A 13,675-nucleotide genomic window follows, 5' to 3' on the forward strand; every position below is an offset into this window, starting at 1 on the left:
CGCAGCTCACAAAAACGTGGCGTTCAAAGCACATGCTCTATCGCGGATGAATATTTCAATACGTCACGAATAAAGGAGAACTTAAATCAGCCAAGCGGAACAATTAATTCTCGCTGTAACAGACTGTATTGACGGTGTATTGCGTTGAATGGGAACCACTAACTATTGGAGATTACGTTTACCCGATGTGGGCAAACGTCATAGGTTGGATGATGTCATTATCCTCTATATTGTGTGTTCCTATCGTGGCAGTGGTGACTTTGTACAAAGAAAAAGGATCCTTACTTCAGGTAAGGTGTTTTTGTGCCAGTGTCAGATGAAAGAATCCCACATATACTAAACCGAAAATTGATAAAATCATATTTACATTAAACACAAATTGTTCCAAAAAGTTGTAACACGATATTATGCAGATAAGAGTATAAGTTTTACGGGGGTAATTTGGAGATAGGTTTAAGAAAATCAAACTTGATTTAAGCCTGAGTTTGCATACAGCATCATTTTTGCAGCAGTTTCACCAAAGATTTAAATTCGTTTTTTTTTTACTACATTTCGAGTGCAGGCCGGGTTCTGGCCAGTTCATCACGTTAGGTTTGGTAAAAGAGTATAAGTTTTAATTTGGGCTTTTTTTTACTAAATTTCGAGTGCAGGCCGGGTTCGGGCCAGTTTACGTTGGTAAATCAGATACTAAGCCCTTTTTTATTTCTCATGCAACATTAAAAACATAGGTTGCTCTACGAACCCCTAAAGTACGCAGGGCCACTTAACAATCATTACATTCAAAACAGATATTTCGACAGAAATGGATTTCCGCGAAAACTTCAAAGATAGATTTTGCGTCTCTCCATTGCCATGACAACCATGACCAAATAAGTATTTCTTCCTTGACACCCGACGCAGACAAACTGTTGGAAGCATAATCTGTTCCAAAAACATTTATTTAAAATTGTTTTACACCCAGTATAGGCTGTCATTATCTTTTAACTGTATATTTGTTGTGATTTTTTGATCAAAGAGCTGTTGATTTTTTGCCCACAAAAACTTTAAATCATGCCTTTGTCACTATATTGTCATATTAGTGTGATAAATTTTGCTGATTTTCCGTGTGGGTATTTGTAAAACGTAAAATTTCGGGTACAATGTGGATTGCCTTTGAATGTGTTCTGATTGTAAAATTACCTTTTACAAAAAAGCAAATTTAGTTCTTCGAAGTCAAATAAAACGTATTATACACTGTACTGAAAATTAATTTGAAATGCTGTTATTTTCCTTGGACGTTTTGACAATATTTGTTGCTAATTTTTGTTTCTAAATTGCAGTGTATTGCGTCACAAGCAAGTATACAGGTTATTACATACAACCAGGGTTGCCATAGCGTCCTTATTTTTAAGATTTGTCCTTATTGTAAAGGATAATGTCTTGGAAAAAGTTAATATCCTTATTTCTAAAAAATGTCCTTGTTTTTAAATTGAGTCCTCTTTTGTCTTGGTGAAATGGCAGTCAAATCCCAGCTAAGTAAAGTAAACCTATAGACCTAAGCTGTCGTGACACGCATTATTTTCCGTAAACAGTTGCTGGAACAGATTGTTTCTGATAGAAAGTATGACATGAAATATGTCATGGCTCATTTAAATACAAAGATTTGTTCAAACACGTTTGTTTCGTAAGAATGTTTAATTTTTCGGTTGTCCTTATTTTGGGGCCTATGTCGATGGCAACCCTGCATGTAACGGGATAATCGTACATCCTAATTATAACTAACAAAGCCAAAACAAAGCGCAAGTCATTTCTAGAAGTCAAAACCAAAACATCATCATGCTTAGCTATAACGTTGCTGTATAGCTGTTTTGCGAGAAAGTTTCAATAGAATACAGAGGAAGTAATAATAAAAGTGCATTGTGTTTGTGTTGACTATCCACGTTCTAAACACAAACATGGAAGCGTTTGGGAAGCGTAAACAACCTTCGGCACTAACTAATTAAATGTTAGTTGACTTTATTTACACAGAACCACTGCCTAATTATTATTGCCTTTGAAACCAGTTTGCAAGGTACGATTAAGAAAGGGTTTCCACTCAAGCAAACTTTTGTTGTGATTATTATATATGTATGTAGTTTGTTAACGCTACTGATTTACTTTCCAAAAATGGGCAATGTTTTTTACCTGTTCTAAGGAGTGATTACCAAATCGGAGTTGTAAGTTGGGCCGGGTTCGGGCTTATGTTTCTTTAAAAAAACGGGCTTGATTCTGGCCTGACTTTACGCATTTTTTTAAATAAATTTAAATAGCTAAGCAGCCAGTTGATGGACCTAACCGAAGGTCAAACAGCCCTAAAACGCTTTGTTCAAGACCAATTGTTTATTGTGTTTGTTGTCTTGGTATTTCCTGAAGCTTTAAATATATAAGCATGTCAATCAAACTTTCGGGCCTAAACGGGTTTCTAAAAAACGATTCGGGTTCGGGCCGGGTTCGGGCTCCAATTTCAGGGTCAGGCCCGTTTACAACTCTGCGCCAGACTCATTAGCTGCAGAGCGTTTAGTCATAATCCACCAATTATATCCCTACACTTTGTAATGATAAAGTTTCAAAGATGTCCAGCTGTTTCCGGCTTGAATGTTCTAGTGTATAATGTTCTCTAGTGTATAGTTGTCACTTTTCAACTTTTGAAACACGATTTGGCATGATAAACACGTGGCAACAAACAACGTACTGAGTGATCGACTGCAGAAAAAGCCTTCCTAGTAAACATTACAGGAAGCCCAAACATGAAAATGATAGGTGCAGTGTAGTTAGCTTGCTGCACAGTTATTTGGTTTAGCAGAAAACACCTGAGAGTCGTTTGTTAATGTCAGTTGTCTTTGAATTTTCTGCAATACCCGCAGTATTTGGTGAAGTTAAACTTAGTTAGTTTTCAATATACGCAATATGCAAACAAACACTTGTCGCGGAGTAAGTTTGTTGTACGACTGTGACAAAAGCATTCTGACTCAAGATAAATGCTGCAACCACTTGTAAAATATAGTTTCAACGTTTGGTAAAAAAACGTAGCGACAATACTACAGTAGAACAAGAAATAGTTGGACATCTATGAAACTTTATCATTACAAAGTGTAGGCATATTCGGTAGATCATCACTAAACGCGCTGCAGCTACACCGTATTAAAAAAGTTATGTGACATTTAGTTCACCAGAGAATGAGTTTGGCGCAATGTGAGTATAAACACGCTTAGGGGGACATTGGTTGGACCAACCGAGGGGGACCTAGAAACCACCCGTGGCAGGGAAGAGGGTGGGGTTCGGCAGGAATAGAAATCACTGAAAGAAACACTGCCGGATAATTTCAAGCGCCGCGAATAATAATTCATTAAAGAATTAAATTATAACTAGTACACCATGGATAATTTTTAGGTGAGTCCGTTTATAAAGTGTAAATAATTAAATCTGCTTTTTTGGCGATTCGTTTGTGCAATCCACTGTTTGCGTACATACGTTACGATGGTGTATCTTTTAATGTATTGTTGTTACAAGTTACAAAATTCATAAAAAAATCCCTTTAACTCGTGGTAACCAAGTGGAAATTTTTGACTGGTATTTACAAAAAACTATATAGATGTAGCCTATGTCATATTTACCATCACTTACCACCAGTGAAAATTATTTTCAGCATGTAATGTTTACGAAATTGGCTGCTAATTGGTATCGATTATAATCACTAAATAATTATTAATTCAATTTCCTATGTCCTTTTAATTGTCCAGTAATGCATGTTCAGAATGGGAATTTATTTGAAAAAAATGGAAAGGTTTGTTCCAAACGTTGCGAAGGAAACGTTTTTTACTAGCGTTTTGGGCATACGGCTTGCTAAAATAAACTATCAGGAAAGTATTTATATAATGGTAGAGCTACTAACACGATACGTTTCTCCTGATCCAAAAGTGCTTAATTTTCGATAGGTGGCGTAAGGAGCCCAAAGTTACTTATTTCTAGTTAGCGGCAACCGATTAGTAAAAGAAACGAGTTTTATGTTTTTGTTGTCGACTTAGAAAACAGAAAACAAAGCTGAACAATTGTTTTGAACTAATGATGCGTTTCCTAAACATGTGTCATTAGCGTAGTATTTTGTGCTATTATGTACCGTTTTGTGCAGAATTGTAAATCATACAATACAACACATCTGCATTAGAACAGTCACCTAGCCGGAAATAGATGCACAATGTTATAGCGCAAAACGTGGAGGGCATAACTGGTGGATAATTTCTAAACGCGCTGCAGCTACACCGTGTTATAAAACGTTATTTGAATGCGTTCACAGGAGAATGCGTTTGAAAGCGTAATTGCAGACAAAAAATGTCGGTTGGACCAGTCGATGCAAGGAGGCTTTATAAACTAACCACCCGTGTAGGGAAAAAAGTAAGGTTCAACGGACCAATAAACCACCAAACTAAAAAATAAACTTTCACTTTATAGTTTTGCAGCACTGAAAAGAAAGAAAAATAAAACAACTTGACTATTAATCGTACACCTGAGACTAGTTTAGGCGGTAGGATGGCTTTTACAACCAAACTGGATAAATACATTTCATAACCAGTTAGTTGTTTACATTTATACTGAATTATATACACTAAATTATACGTAACAGTTGATGCTGTTTACGAAATTGGCCGCTAATAGTGATCGATTATATAATTCATTTCCTATTTCCGCCCCATAGTGTTTTGCTAAGAACAGTAGTCGGGTTTGGTACAGGAAAATTACGATGTATATAGGGCGTAGCATGCAAAAAATGGAAAGGCTCAGTTGAATATGCTTCGAAGGAAATATGCAAACAGAAAAAGGCGTTTCAAGTCAAAAGGCTGGCTTGGTTAAGCGAATAATCCACCGTGTAGCTAGCTGTGTTAAGGATATACATGATATGTTAATGGGGTAAGTATATGAAGCACAAAATTTGTAAGAGACGAAAATGATTTAACTTATTTGGTCTAGTCTAATTGTTTAAACATGGTTTACAACAAAGGCAGTGTTTTTAGAGGGAGATTGGAAGTAAAGAATATGTTTCATTACCAGCTAGGGACAAAATCATTTGATAACCGCTTTAGGAAGATACTTATTATGTATAAACTTCGTACAACTGTACCGAAAACATATATGGTCACATTTTTACCAATTTTTTTGTTTGTCATTACAGATATATGTTGCTGTAAAAAAATAGTAAAAATACACAGTTTACAGAATATATGAAAGACCGGTAAAGGTGACGCAAAGAAAAAGGTATATTATAAAGACCTATTAAATCGTATATTCATGCAAAAATATATTGCCTAACCTATTTCTAGCCTAAACATACCTGTGAAAGCATTTTATTGTGTCAATGTGATTGTCAAAAACAGTTCATGTGATTGTTTGAATTTTGTTGTTTGATTGAATTGTCGTCAGTTATGTCACAGTGCGTTTTACTGTATTTCAATATGGTGGATATAAACTTCATTAAATCTTTCACAGACTTCAGTGGAGTCGTTCATCTGAATTCATGTTCACTCTGTTGGGATATAATATCGGACTTGGCATGTTATGGAGATTTCCATATCTATGTTACCGAAATGGGGGAGGTAAACTTACATTTAAGTGATAAAAACCAACGTCCAAGCTTGAAACATGTGGCTGTTGAATTCTAAAGTGCAAAGGGGCATAAATTTGTACCTGTCAGGCAAATACTATTCAGATGACAAATTCAAAACCTATTGTGGTGATAGGTACAGATGTTTGAAACATAAAAGCCAATCATGACATTGACACACATGTTAAATTCCTTACAGCCTACAAATGATACAGTCTGTTTTCAGATAAACCTTCATATGGGCATAAAGGTTCACCACTGGGCATCAGTAATACTTACTTTAAAAATCCCTCTTTCCAAGCACAGGTGGTTAGATTCTACGCCCCCCTCGACTGATTCCACCCCAGTTGTGGTTATTCACAATGCGCTAACCTCACTTTCTTGTAAGCCCCAGTCACGCCTTGTTTTGACGGGGTAGCTGCAGCGCGTTTTGGTATCATCCACCATTTGTGCCCTCCACTTTTATGCGCATCACGTTTTTATGTTGCGCAGCTATTTCCGGCTTGATGATTGTTTTTAGTGCAACTATGTCGCTATGTTATTTTTCACCAAGCAAAATATACTCAAGTCGACTTAAAACACATGTTCAAGACTAATTTTTCATAAATTAAAGACTATTTTAGTTGCTGAGTAGGCCTACAACCCTTAAATTTCAGTTTTTATTAATTTATTTTCTTGATATAATTTAGGGGCGTTTCTGGTGCCATTCTTTCTATCCTGCATTGTAATATCGATTCCACTCTATACTTTTGAAATTGGTTTAGGACAATTCACTAAGAGAGGCAGATTGAGTGCTTGGGATCGCATACCTGTCATGAAGGTATTTTTCGCAACAAATTTGTCCAAATTCTTAGAATCACTTGGTTTTGCCAAACTCTCAGTTTTTTAGGGCATGGGATTAGCAAGCGTTATTGTTTCAACTTGGTCAATGGTTCCCTACATGCTGATCATGGGTTGGTGTGTTATGTTCCTATTCAATTCCTTCACAGTTGGAAATCTTCCATGGACAACATGTGGTACGCCTTTCTTTGCTTATTACTGTTTTACTTAGTCGGTCATTACAAAAGTTTTATAGTTTTAAGACTTACTACTTACTACAGAATTCGCAAAACAATATGTCATGTAATTTTGGCAAAATTACTTGCAAAAATTCGTTGATTGTTTATTCAATTTTCGTTTTTCTCTATCCAAATGTTGGCCACGAATGTGATCTAAAGTTTGTTTTCGTCAAAGACAACAAATGGAACACAAATTCATGTGTGCCTATGTTTGGTGGCAACCTAACAAATCGGAACAAGTCTTTTTATTCGGTCAATGTCACTTCTGAGAAACTGAATGTAATGAGAATGTCTGATGCAAATCACACATTGCCACAGGTTGAATTTTGGAGGTGAATCAAGTTGATAGAAAGTGAAGTATCATATGTGTAAAGTTATTTTGTAAACTCGTGGCTACGTATACTTCAGATAGTTTGTAATACTATTTTAGTGAACACTGAACTAGTCTACGCATCAGGGTTGAAAGTTGGGCCGGGTTCGGGTTTAGTTTTCGTCAAATAAAAACGGGCTTGAATCGGGCCAGACTTTACACTCTGTGTCAGTATTATTTTTAACACACTAGCTAAAGTAGCCAGTTGCTGGACATGACCTAATTTCAAACAGCCCTAAGACTCCTTGTTTTAAGGCCAATTGTTTATTGTTTGTGTTGCCTTGGTCTTTCCTGAGGTTACAATTCACAGGTCTGTCAATCAAACTTATGGCCCAAACAGGCTTCTTAAAAACGATTCGGCTTCGTACTTCAAATTCAGGCCATTGTGTTTTTACCAGGCACAGGGTTCTACAAGTTTCATCAGGTTTTGACGACGCTGGTTTAGGATTTAACACCACAATGTTACCGTTTTTGGTTTTTGCCTTTGTTACTGTTTTCATGGTAACCATCAAAGGTGTTAAATCAAGCGGAAAGGTAGATAAAACATGATAGCCTAAACTACCAAAGTAATAAAATATGCGAACTCCATACATTTTTAGGTGGTATATTTGACTGTCACTTTGCCATACATAACCTTGTTTGTACTACTTATCCGGGGAGTTACTCTGGATGGCGCATGGGTTGGTATAAAAATGTTTCTTTATCCGAAAATGGAAATGTTACTGAAGCCTTCGGTAAGAAAACAGTCAAAAGTAAATCAATAGATACATATTTTATTCCTATGTTTTATCAAGGTATGGATGGAAGGCATCTCCCAAGCATTTTATGTTTACGGCCTGGGATTTCCCGGATTAACAGCTTTTGGAAGTTACAACAAAAAAGGACAGGACTTCTTTAAGTAGGCAAAACTTTTGCAAGAAACAGAAAATAATTTTCAAAAAAATAGCCAAAAATATTTTTCCGACCCAAAGTAAATGCAAACTTTGCTTGTTTGTTTGCAGACAATCAGTGTTTATTATACCTTGTGGAATTGTGACGTCAATAACCATGGGCTTTGTGACGTTTAGCATCATTGGAAACCTGGCTTATACAAACAATGTCGAAATAACTTCAGTTATCAAATCAGGTTTGTTTAGTTTAAAGTTTCTTTGTGTATTATTACATGCAAAACATGACCCAGACCCTTTCAAGCTGCAAATGATTAACAGTATCCAACTTACAGTATAGATACCAACTATCAAAATGAAGCAATGGAGTAGACAGGATTAAATGAAGAAGTATGCAGCAATCCACTTTAAGCTGCAAATTAACACAAACTAACAATAAACTAAGTAAAGTGCCAGTTTTTAAATAAAACACCCACACAAAACTGATCCGAAAAACTCATACAGCCTCAAAATTTTCCATTCATTTTTCAGGTCCTGGCCTAGTGTTTCAAATTATACCATCAGCTTTAGCACAACTTCCAATCCCACAACTATGGTCTGCTCTTTTCTTTCTAACTCTTTACTTTGTGGCTATTGATTCAGCGGTGGGTTAGGGGTTGGAAACTGATTCAAAATCCAGGCCTAGCATTAAAATCTGTATTGTTTTGCAGTTTGGGGAATTCGAAGCTTTATCAACTGTAGTAATTGATGCTCTACCAAAACTCGGGTCAACGTATAAACGTCGAGCTATCACCAATTGTGGAATCGCTTTGTTTCTGTTTTTATTATGTCAGATCATGCTTACTGGTGTAAGTATGTTTTTTAGTTTTTTTTTATTATATTTCAACAATCTTGTAAAAAATTATTCCCAACAAAATACTTAAGATGAACATAAATTCGTGACTGCGGTCAGCCCTAATTAAGCGTTGATGCAAACCAGCGATCACGGCACACTTATGTATAATGCATAGTACTACAGGGCTATTGAATGCGTAATATCAAGTCAGCTAGTCACCAGACGTTCCCATTTGACAAAGCGGAGGCTAGAATGAACTAGCCTGCGGTGGGATTCGAACCCACGACACAAGCCTCCTGGGACTCGCGCACTACCAACTGAGCTACATTGGCTCAAAATACTATAACTCATATTTTTAGCCTGGAATTTACTGGTTCGAGTTGATGAATTATTACGGAGCTTCTGGTATTTGCCTTATATGGATAGTCACGTGTGAATCTCTGGCTGTCGGTTGGTTGTGGGACGCCCGAAAATACCGTCATGACGTAACAATGATGGTGGGACGAAAATTACCGAGAGTGTTCGATTACTGTTACAAGTTTGCTATTCCCGTCATAACAGTGGTAAGATAAAAATCAATTTATTCGGTACATTATGGCTAGCTTTAAGTTGCGTTGGCTGCTAAATGAATTAGAACAAAGTAAAATTCGGAAGGAGAAAAATGTTTCAAACAACAATATTTCAAAATGGTATTGATACAGAAATTTTGTGATGACCCTTCTTGATAAAAAAATCTATTGGTAAAGCGATTAAAAGCATGGCCCTATTAATTTGTTTGTTCTACAGACTGTATTGACGGTGTATTGCGTTGAATGGGAACCACTAACTATTGGAGATTACGTTTACCCGATGTGGGCAAACGTCATAGGTTGGATGATGTCATTATCCTCTGTATTGTGTGTTCCTATCGTGGCTGTGGTGACTTTGTACAAAGAAAAAGGATCCTTACTTCAGGTAAGGTGTTTTTGTGCCAGTGTCAGATGAAAGAATCCCACATACACTAAACCGAAAATTGATAAAATCATATTTACATTAAACACAAATTGTTCCAAAAAGTTGTAACACGATATTATGCAGATAAGAGTATAAGTTTTACGGGGGTAATTTGGAGATAGGTTTAAGAAAATCAAACTTGATTTAAGCGCGAGTTTGCATACAGCATCATTTTTGCAGCAGTTTCACCAAAGATTTAAATTCGTTTTTTTTTACTACATTTCGAGTGCAGGCCGGGTTCTGGCCAGTTCATCACGTTAGGTTTGGTAAATCAGATGCTAAGCCCAATAAAATATAGGTTCCTCATACTAACCCCTAAAGCAGGGGTGGGGAACCTTTTTGTTTGTGAAGGCCGCCAAACGGTTTATCGACATTCGTTTAGGCCGCACAGACTATTTCATAGGTCAAGGACAGTGGTGTTTAAAGTTTTTGACTTACAGAGTGGTCGATGTGCTATTGAACTTACGGTCCAAGCTAAATAAATTCCTCACTACATTTCCACCCCCACTACAACATTCAGGATTTTATTGAAGTAGAAACTCGCTTGTTTACCAATATCAATCTAAGAGCAGCTTGTGACTTCACAGACGAGTTTAAGACATTTGATTATGCGCAAACAATTGTTCTTTTGCAACACAAGTCGAACCTTGGTCTCTTGACAGTCCGACGAAAATCGCTTTGTGTACCAGTACGCAACCATTTGGCTCTAGTTTGAAAACCGCTGCCCTAGAACCAATCAAACAGTAACGTGGAATAACGGTAAAAAAGTACGTTTCTGTCTAGTTATTAGCGCCTGGTGCAGTGTGTATTATAACATCCTAAATTGTATTCTGACATCGAAGGCCGCACAGAGTGCCCTAAAAGGCCGCATGCGGCCTTCAGGCCGCAGGTTCCCCACCCCTGCCCTAAAGTATACGCAGGGTCACTTGAAAGTCATTACAATTAAAAATCAATATTTTGACAGAGATGGATTTCCGCGAAAACTTCAAAGATCGACTTCGCGTCTCTTCATTGCCATGACAACCATGACCAAATAAGTATTTCTTCTTTGACACCCGACGCAGACAAACTGTTGGAAGCATAATCTGTTCCAAAACATTTATTTAAAATTGTTTTACACCCAGTATAGGCTGTCATTATCTTTTAAGTGTATATTTGTTGTGATTTTTTGATCAAAGAGCTGTTTATTTTTTGCCCACAAAAACTTTAAATCATGCTTTTTTCACTATATTGTCATATTAGTGTGATAAATTTTGCTGATTTTCCGTGTGGGTATTTGTAAAACGTAAAATTTCGGGTACAATGTGGATTGCCTTTGAATGTGTTCTGATTGTAAAATTACCTTTTACAAAAAAGCAAATTTAGTTCTTCAAAGTCAAATAAAATGTATTATGCACTGTATTGAAAATTAATTTTGAAGTGCTGTTATTTTCCTTGGACGTTTTGACAATATTTGTTTCTAATTTTTGTTTCTAAATTGCAGTGTATTGCGTCACAAGCAAGTATACAGGTTATCACATATAACCAGGGTTGCCATACCATCCTTATTTTTAAGATTTGTCCTTATTGTAAAGGATAATGTCTTGGAAAAAGTTAATATCCTTATTTCTAAGAAATGTCCTTGTTTTTTAATTGAGTCCTTTTTTGTCTTGGTGAAATGGCAGTCAAATCCCAGCTAAGTAAAGTAAACCTATAGACCTAAGCTGTCGTGACACGCATTATTTTCCGTAAACAGTTGCTGGAACAGATTGTTTCTGATAGAAAGTATGACATGAAATATGTCATGGCTCATTTAAATACAAAGATTTGTTCAAACACGTTTGTTTCGTTTCGTAAGAATGTTTAATTTTTCGGTTGTCCTTATTTTGGGGCCTATGTCGATGGCAACCCTGCGTATAACGGGATAATCGTACATCCTAATTATAACTAACAAAGCGCAAAGCCAATACAAGTCATTTCTAGAAGTCAAAACCAAAACATCATCATGCTTAGCTATAACGTTGCTGTATAGCTGTTTTGCGAGAAAGTTTCAATAGAATACAGAGGAAGTAATAATAAAAGTGCATTGTGCTTGTGTTGACTATCCACGTTCTAAACACAAACATGGAAGCGTTTGGGAAGCGTAAACAACCTTCGGCACTAACTAATTAAATGTTAGTTGACTTTATTTACACAGAACCACTGCCTAATTATTATTGCCTTTGAGACCAGTTTGCAAGGTACGATTAAGAAAGGGTTTCCACTCAAGCAAACTTTTGTTGTGATTATTATATATGTATGTAGTTGGTTAACGCTACTGATTTACTTTCCAAAAATGGGCAATGTTTTTACCTGTGTGATACCGCCCTTTTCTTCAGGTCGTTTTACGGTATTACATTTACTCCTATATAATACTTTAAAATTCGTTTTTCCATTTACAAAAATAACAGTTTAAATTGGGAGTGTAAACAACGTAAGTTAGTAGAACAAAGAAAAATAGCACCAGTGGTTTAAGCACAAAGAAAATGGGAGTGATTGACAAATGATAAACATGTGGTAACAAACAACATACTGAGTGAAAGCCTGCAGAAAAGCCTTAACAGTAAACATAACAGGAAGTCCTAAACATGGAAATGAGAGGCTTACTACAGAGTTAGTTGGTTTAGCAAACAATACCAGCGATTTGTTTGTTAATATCAGTTGTGTTTGATTTTTCTGTAATATCAGCCGTTAAACGCTTTAGGTCTTTGGTGAAACTAAATAGTTAGTTTTCCATATAAGCAATACGCAAACGAACACCCGTCGTGGAGTTATTACTAAAGCTTTTTGGCTCAAGATAAATGCTGCAACCACTTATAAAACATTGTTTCAAAGTTGCAAAAAAACGTAGCGACAATTGTACACTACAGTAGAACATGCACCATGTATTGTTGTTTTTTCTCCGAAGCAAATCTATCCAACTTAAAATGTTCATAAAAAAATCTCTTCTGTTTTGCCTTTAAATCTGCAATGTGTAAAAGTGACAAAAATAAGCAATTCTTTTACTCGTAGTTACCAAGTTTCAATATCGGGTATTTACAACCAAACTAAATAAATGAATATATCATATTTACCATGAGTTAGCAGTGAAGATTATTTGCAACATTTGATGTTATTTACGAAAATAGCAACTAATTAATATCGATTATGAATTTAATTTCCTATTTCCTCGCAATAGTATTCAGAAGTGCAGCTTTGTAAAAAAGGAAAGGCTTGTCCAAAATGTTGCAAAGGAAATACAAGCTAGAAACGCTTTTTATTTGCGTTTTTGGAAAACGGCTTGCTTCAATAAACTAATAGAAAAGTGTTTAGATAATTACGTTGAAATCGTTTATACCAGCGAAGCATTGAATTGGCTACTTTCGGCTCAGACTAAAACCGAACGTTCAGCAATCAATTAAATCATTTACGATGAAATACACGAGTTAAATAATGCAAAAAGCAAACAGTTGTTTTACTGCAATAAAACATTTGTGTTAGATTATTGGTTATAGTTAAGTTAGGGGTTTAGGAATGCTGGTTTTGCAATCTCAAGTAGCGGTACATCACTAGATTCAAGTAGTTGCATCAGTTTTGCATTGTAGTAGCGGTTTTGCATGCACCAACTTGTATCAATGAAAAGCATAGAGACAATAAATGATAAGCTGCAGACAGTGCACACTGTTTCGACCTATAAGGTATCATCAGTGCAGCTGGTGACAAGAGATATGCCGTAGTAGTGGCTAGCTAGTGTAGCCATTCAACAGCACTCCACCAAGGCCTATCTCTTGTCACCTGCTGCACTGGTGAGACCATATCGGTCGAAACGGTGTGCACTGTCTGCAGCTTAAACTTTGCAGTTCTTTCGTTTGTCATTACAGATATATGTTGCAAAATAGCAAAATATACACAGTTTACAAC

At 36.2% G+C, this 13,675-nt stretch overlaps 1 protein-coding gene across 1 annotated transcript; it reads left to right on the forward strand.

Annotated features, from left to right (window-relative positions):
* Positions 1-5,196: 5,196 nt before the first annotated feature.
* LOC145212832 (sodium- and chloride-dependent GABA transporter 3-like) lies at positions 5,197-10,841 on the forward strand. The gene is made up of 14 exons (XM_080081093.1): positions 5,197-5,268; positions 5,500-5,606; positions 6,304-6,434; positions 6,504-6,630; positions 6,848-7,004; positions 7,441-7,576; positions 7,642-7,776; positions 7,837-7,940; positions 8,044-8,168; positions 8,461-8,573; positions 8,640-8,777; positions 9,124-9,327; positions 9,551-9,718; positions 10,722-10,841. The coding sequence occupies exons 2-14, from the start codon at positions 5,528-5,530 to the stop codon at positions 10,839-10,841; spliced, it is 1,737 nt and encodes a 578-aa protein (XP_079937219.1). The 5' UTR covers positions 5,197-5,268; positions 5,500-5,527.
* Positions 10,842-13,675: the final 2,834 nt, after the last annotated feature.

This window comes from Phallusia mammillata, chromosome 2 (genome assembly GCF_965637545.1).
Source record: "Phallusia mammillata chromosome 2, kaPhaMamm4.hap1.1, whole genome shotgun sequence".
Taxonomy (NCBI): domain Eukaryota; kingdom Metazoa; phylum Chordata; class Ascidiacea; order Phlebobranchia; family Ascidiidae; genus Phallusia; species Phallusia mammillata.

Coding starts and splice junctions, on each gene's coding strand:
- LOC145212832 (XM_080081093.1), top strand. CDS start 5,528: ATGTTCACTCTGTTGGGATATAATATCGGACTTGGCATGTTATGGAGA. Junction 5,607..6,303: donor ATGTTACCGAAATGGGGGAG/GTAAACTTACAT, acceptor GATATAATTTAG/GGGCGTTTCTGGTGCCATTC. Junction 7,577..7,641: donor GTGTTAAATCAAGCGGAAAG/GTAGATAAAACA, acceptor ATACATTTTTAG/GTGGTATATTTGACTGTCAC.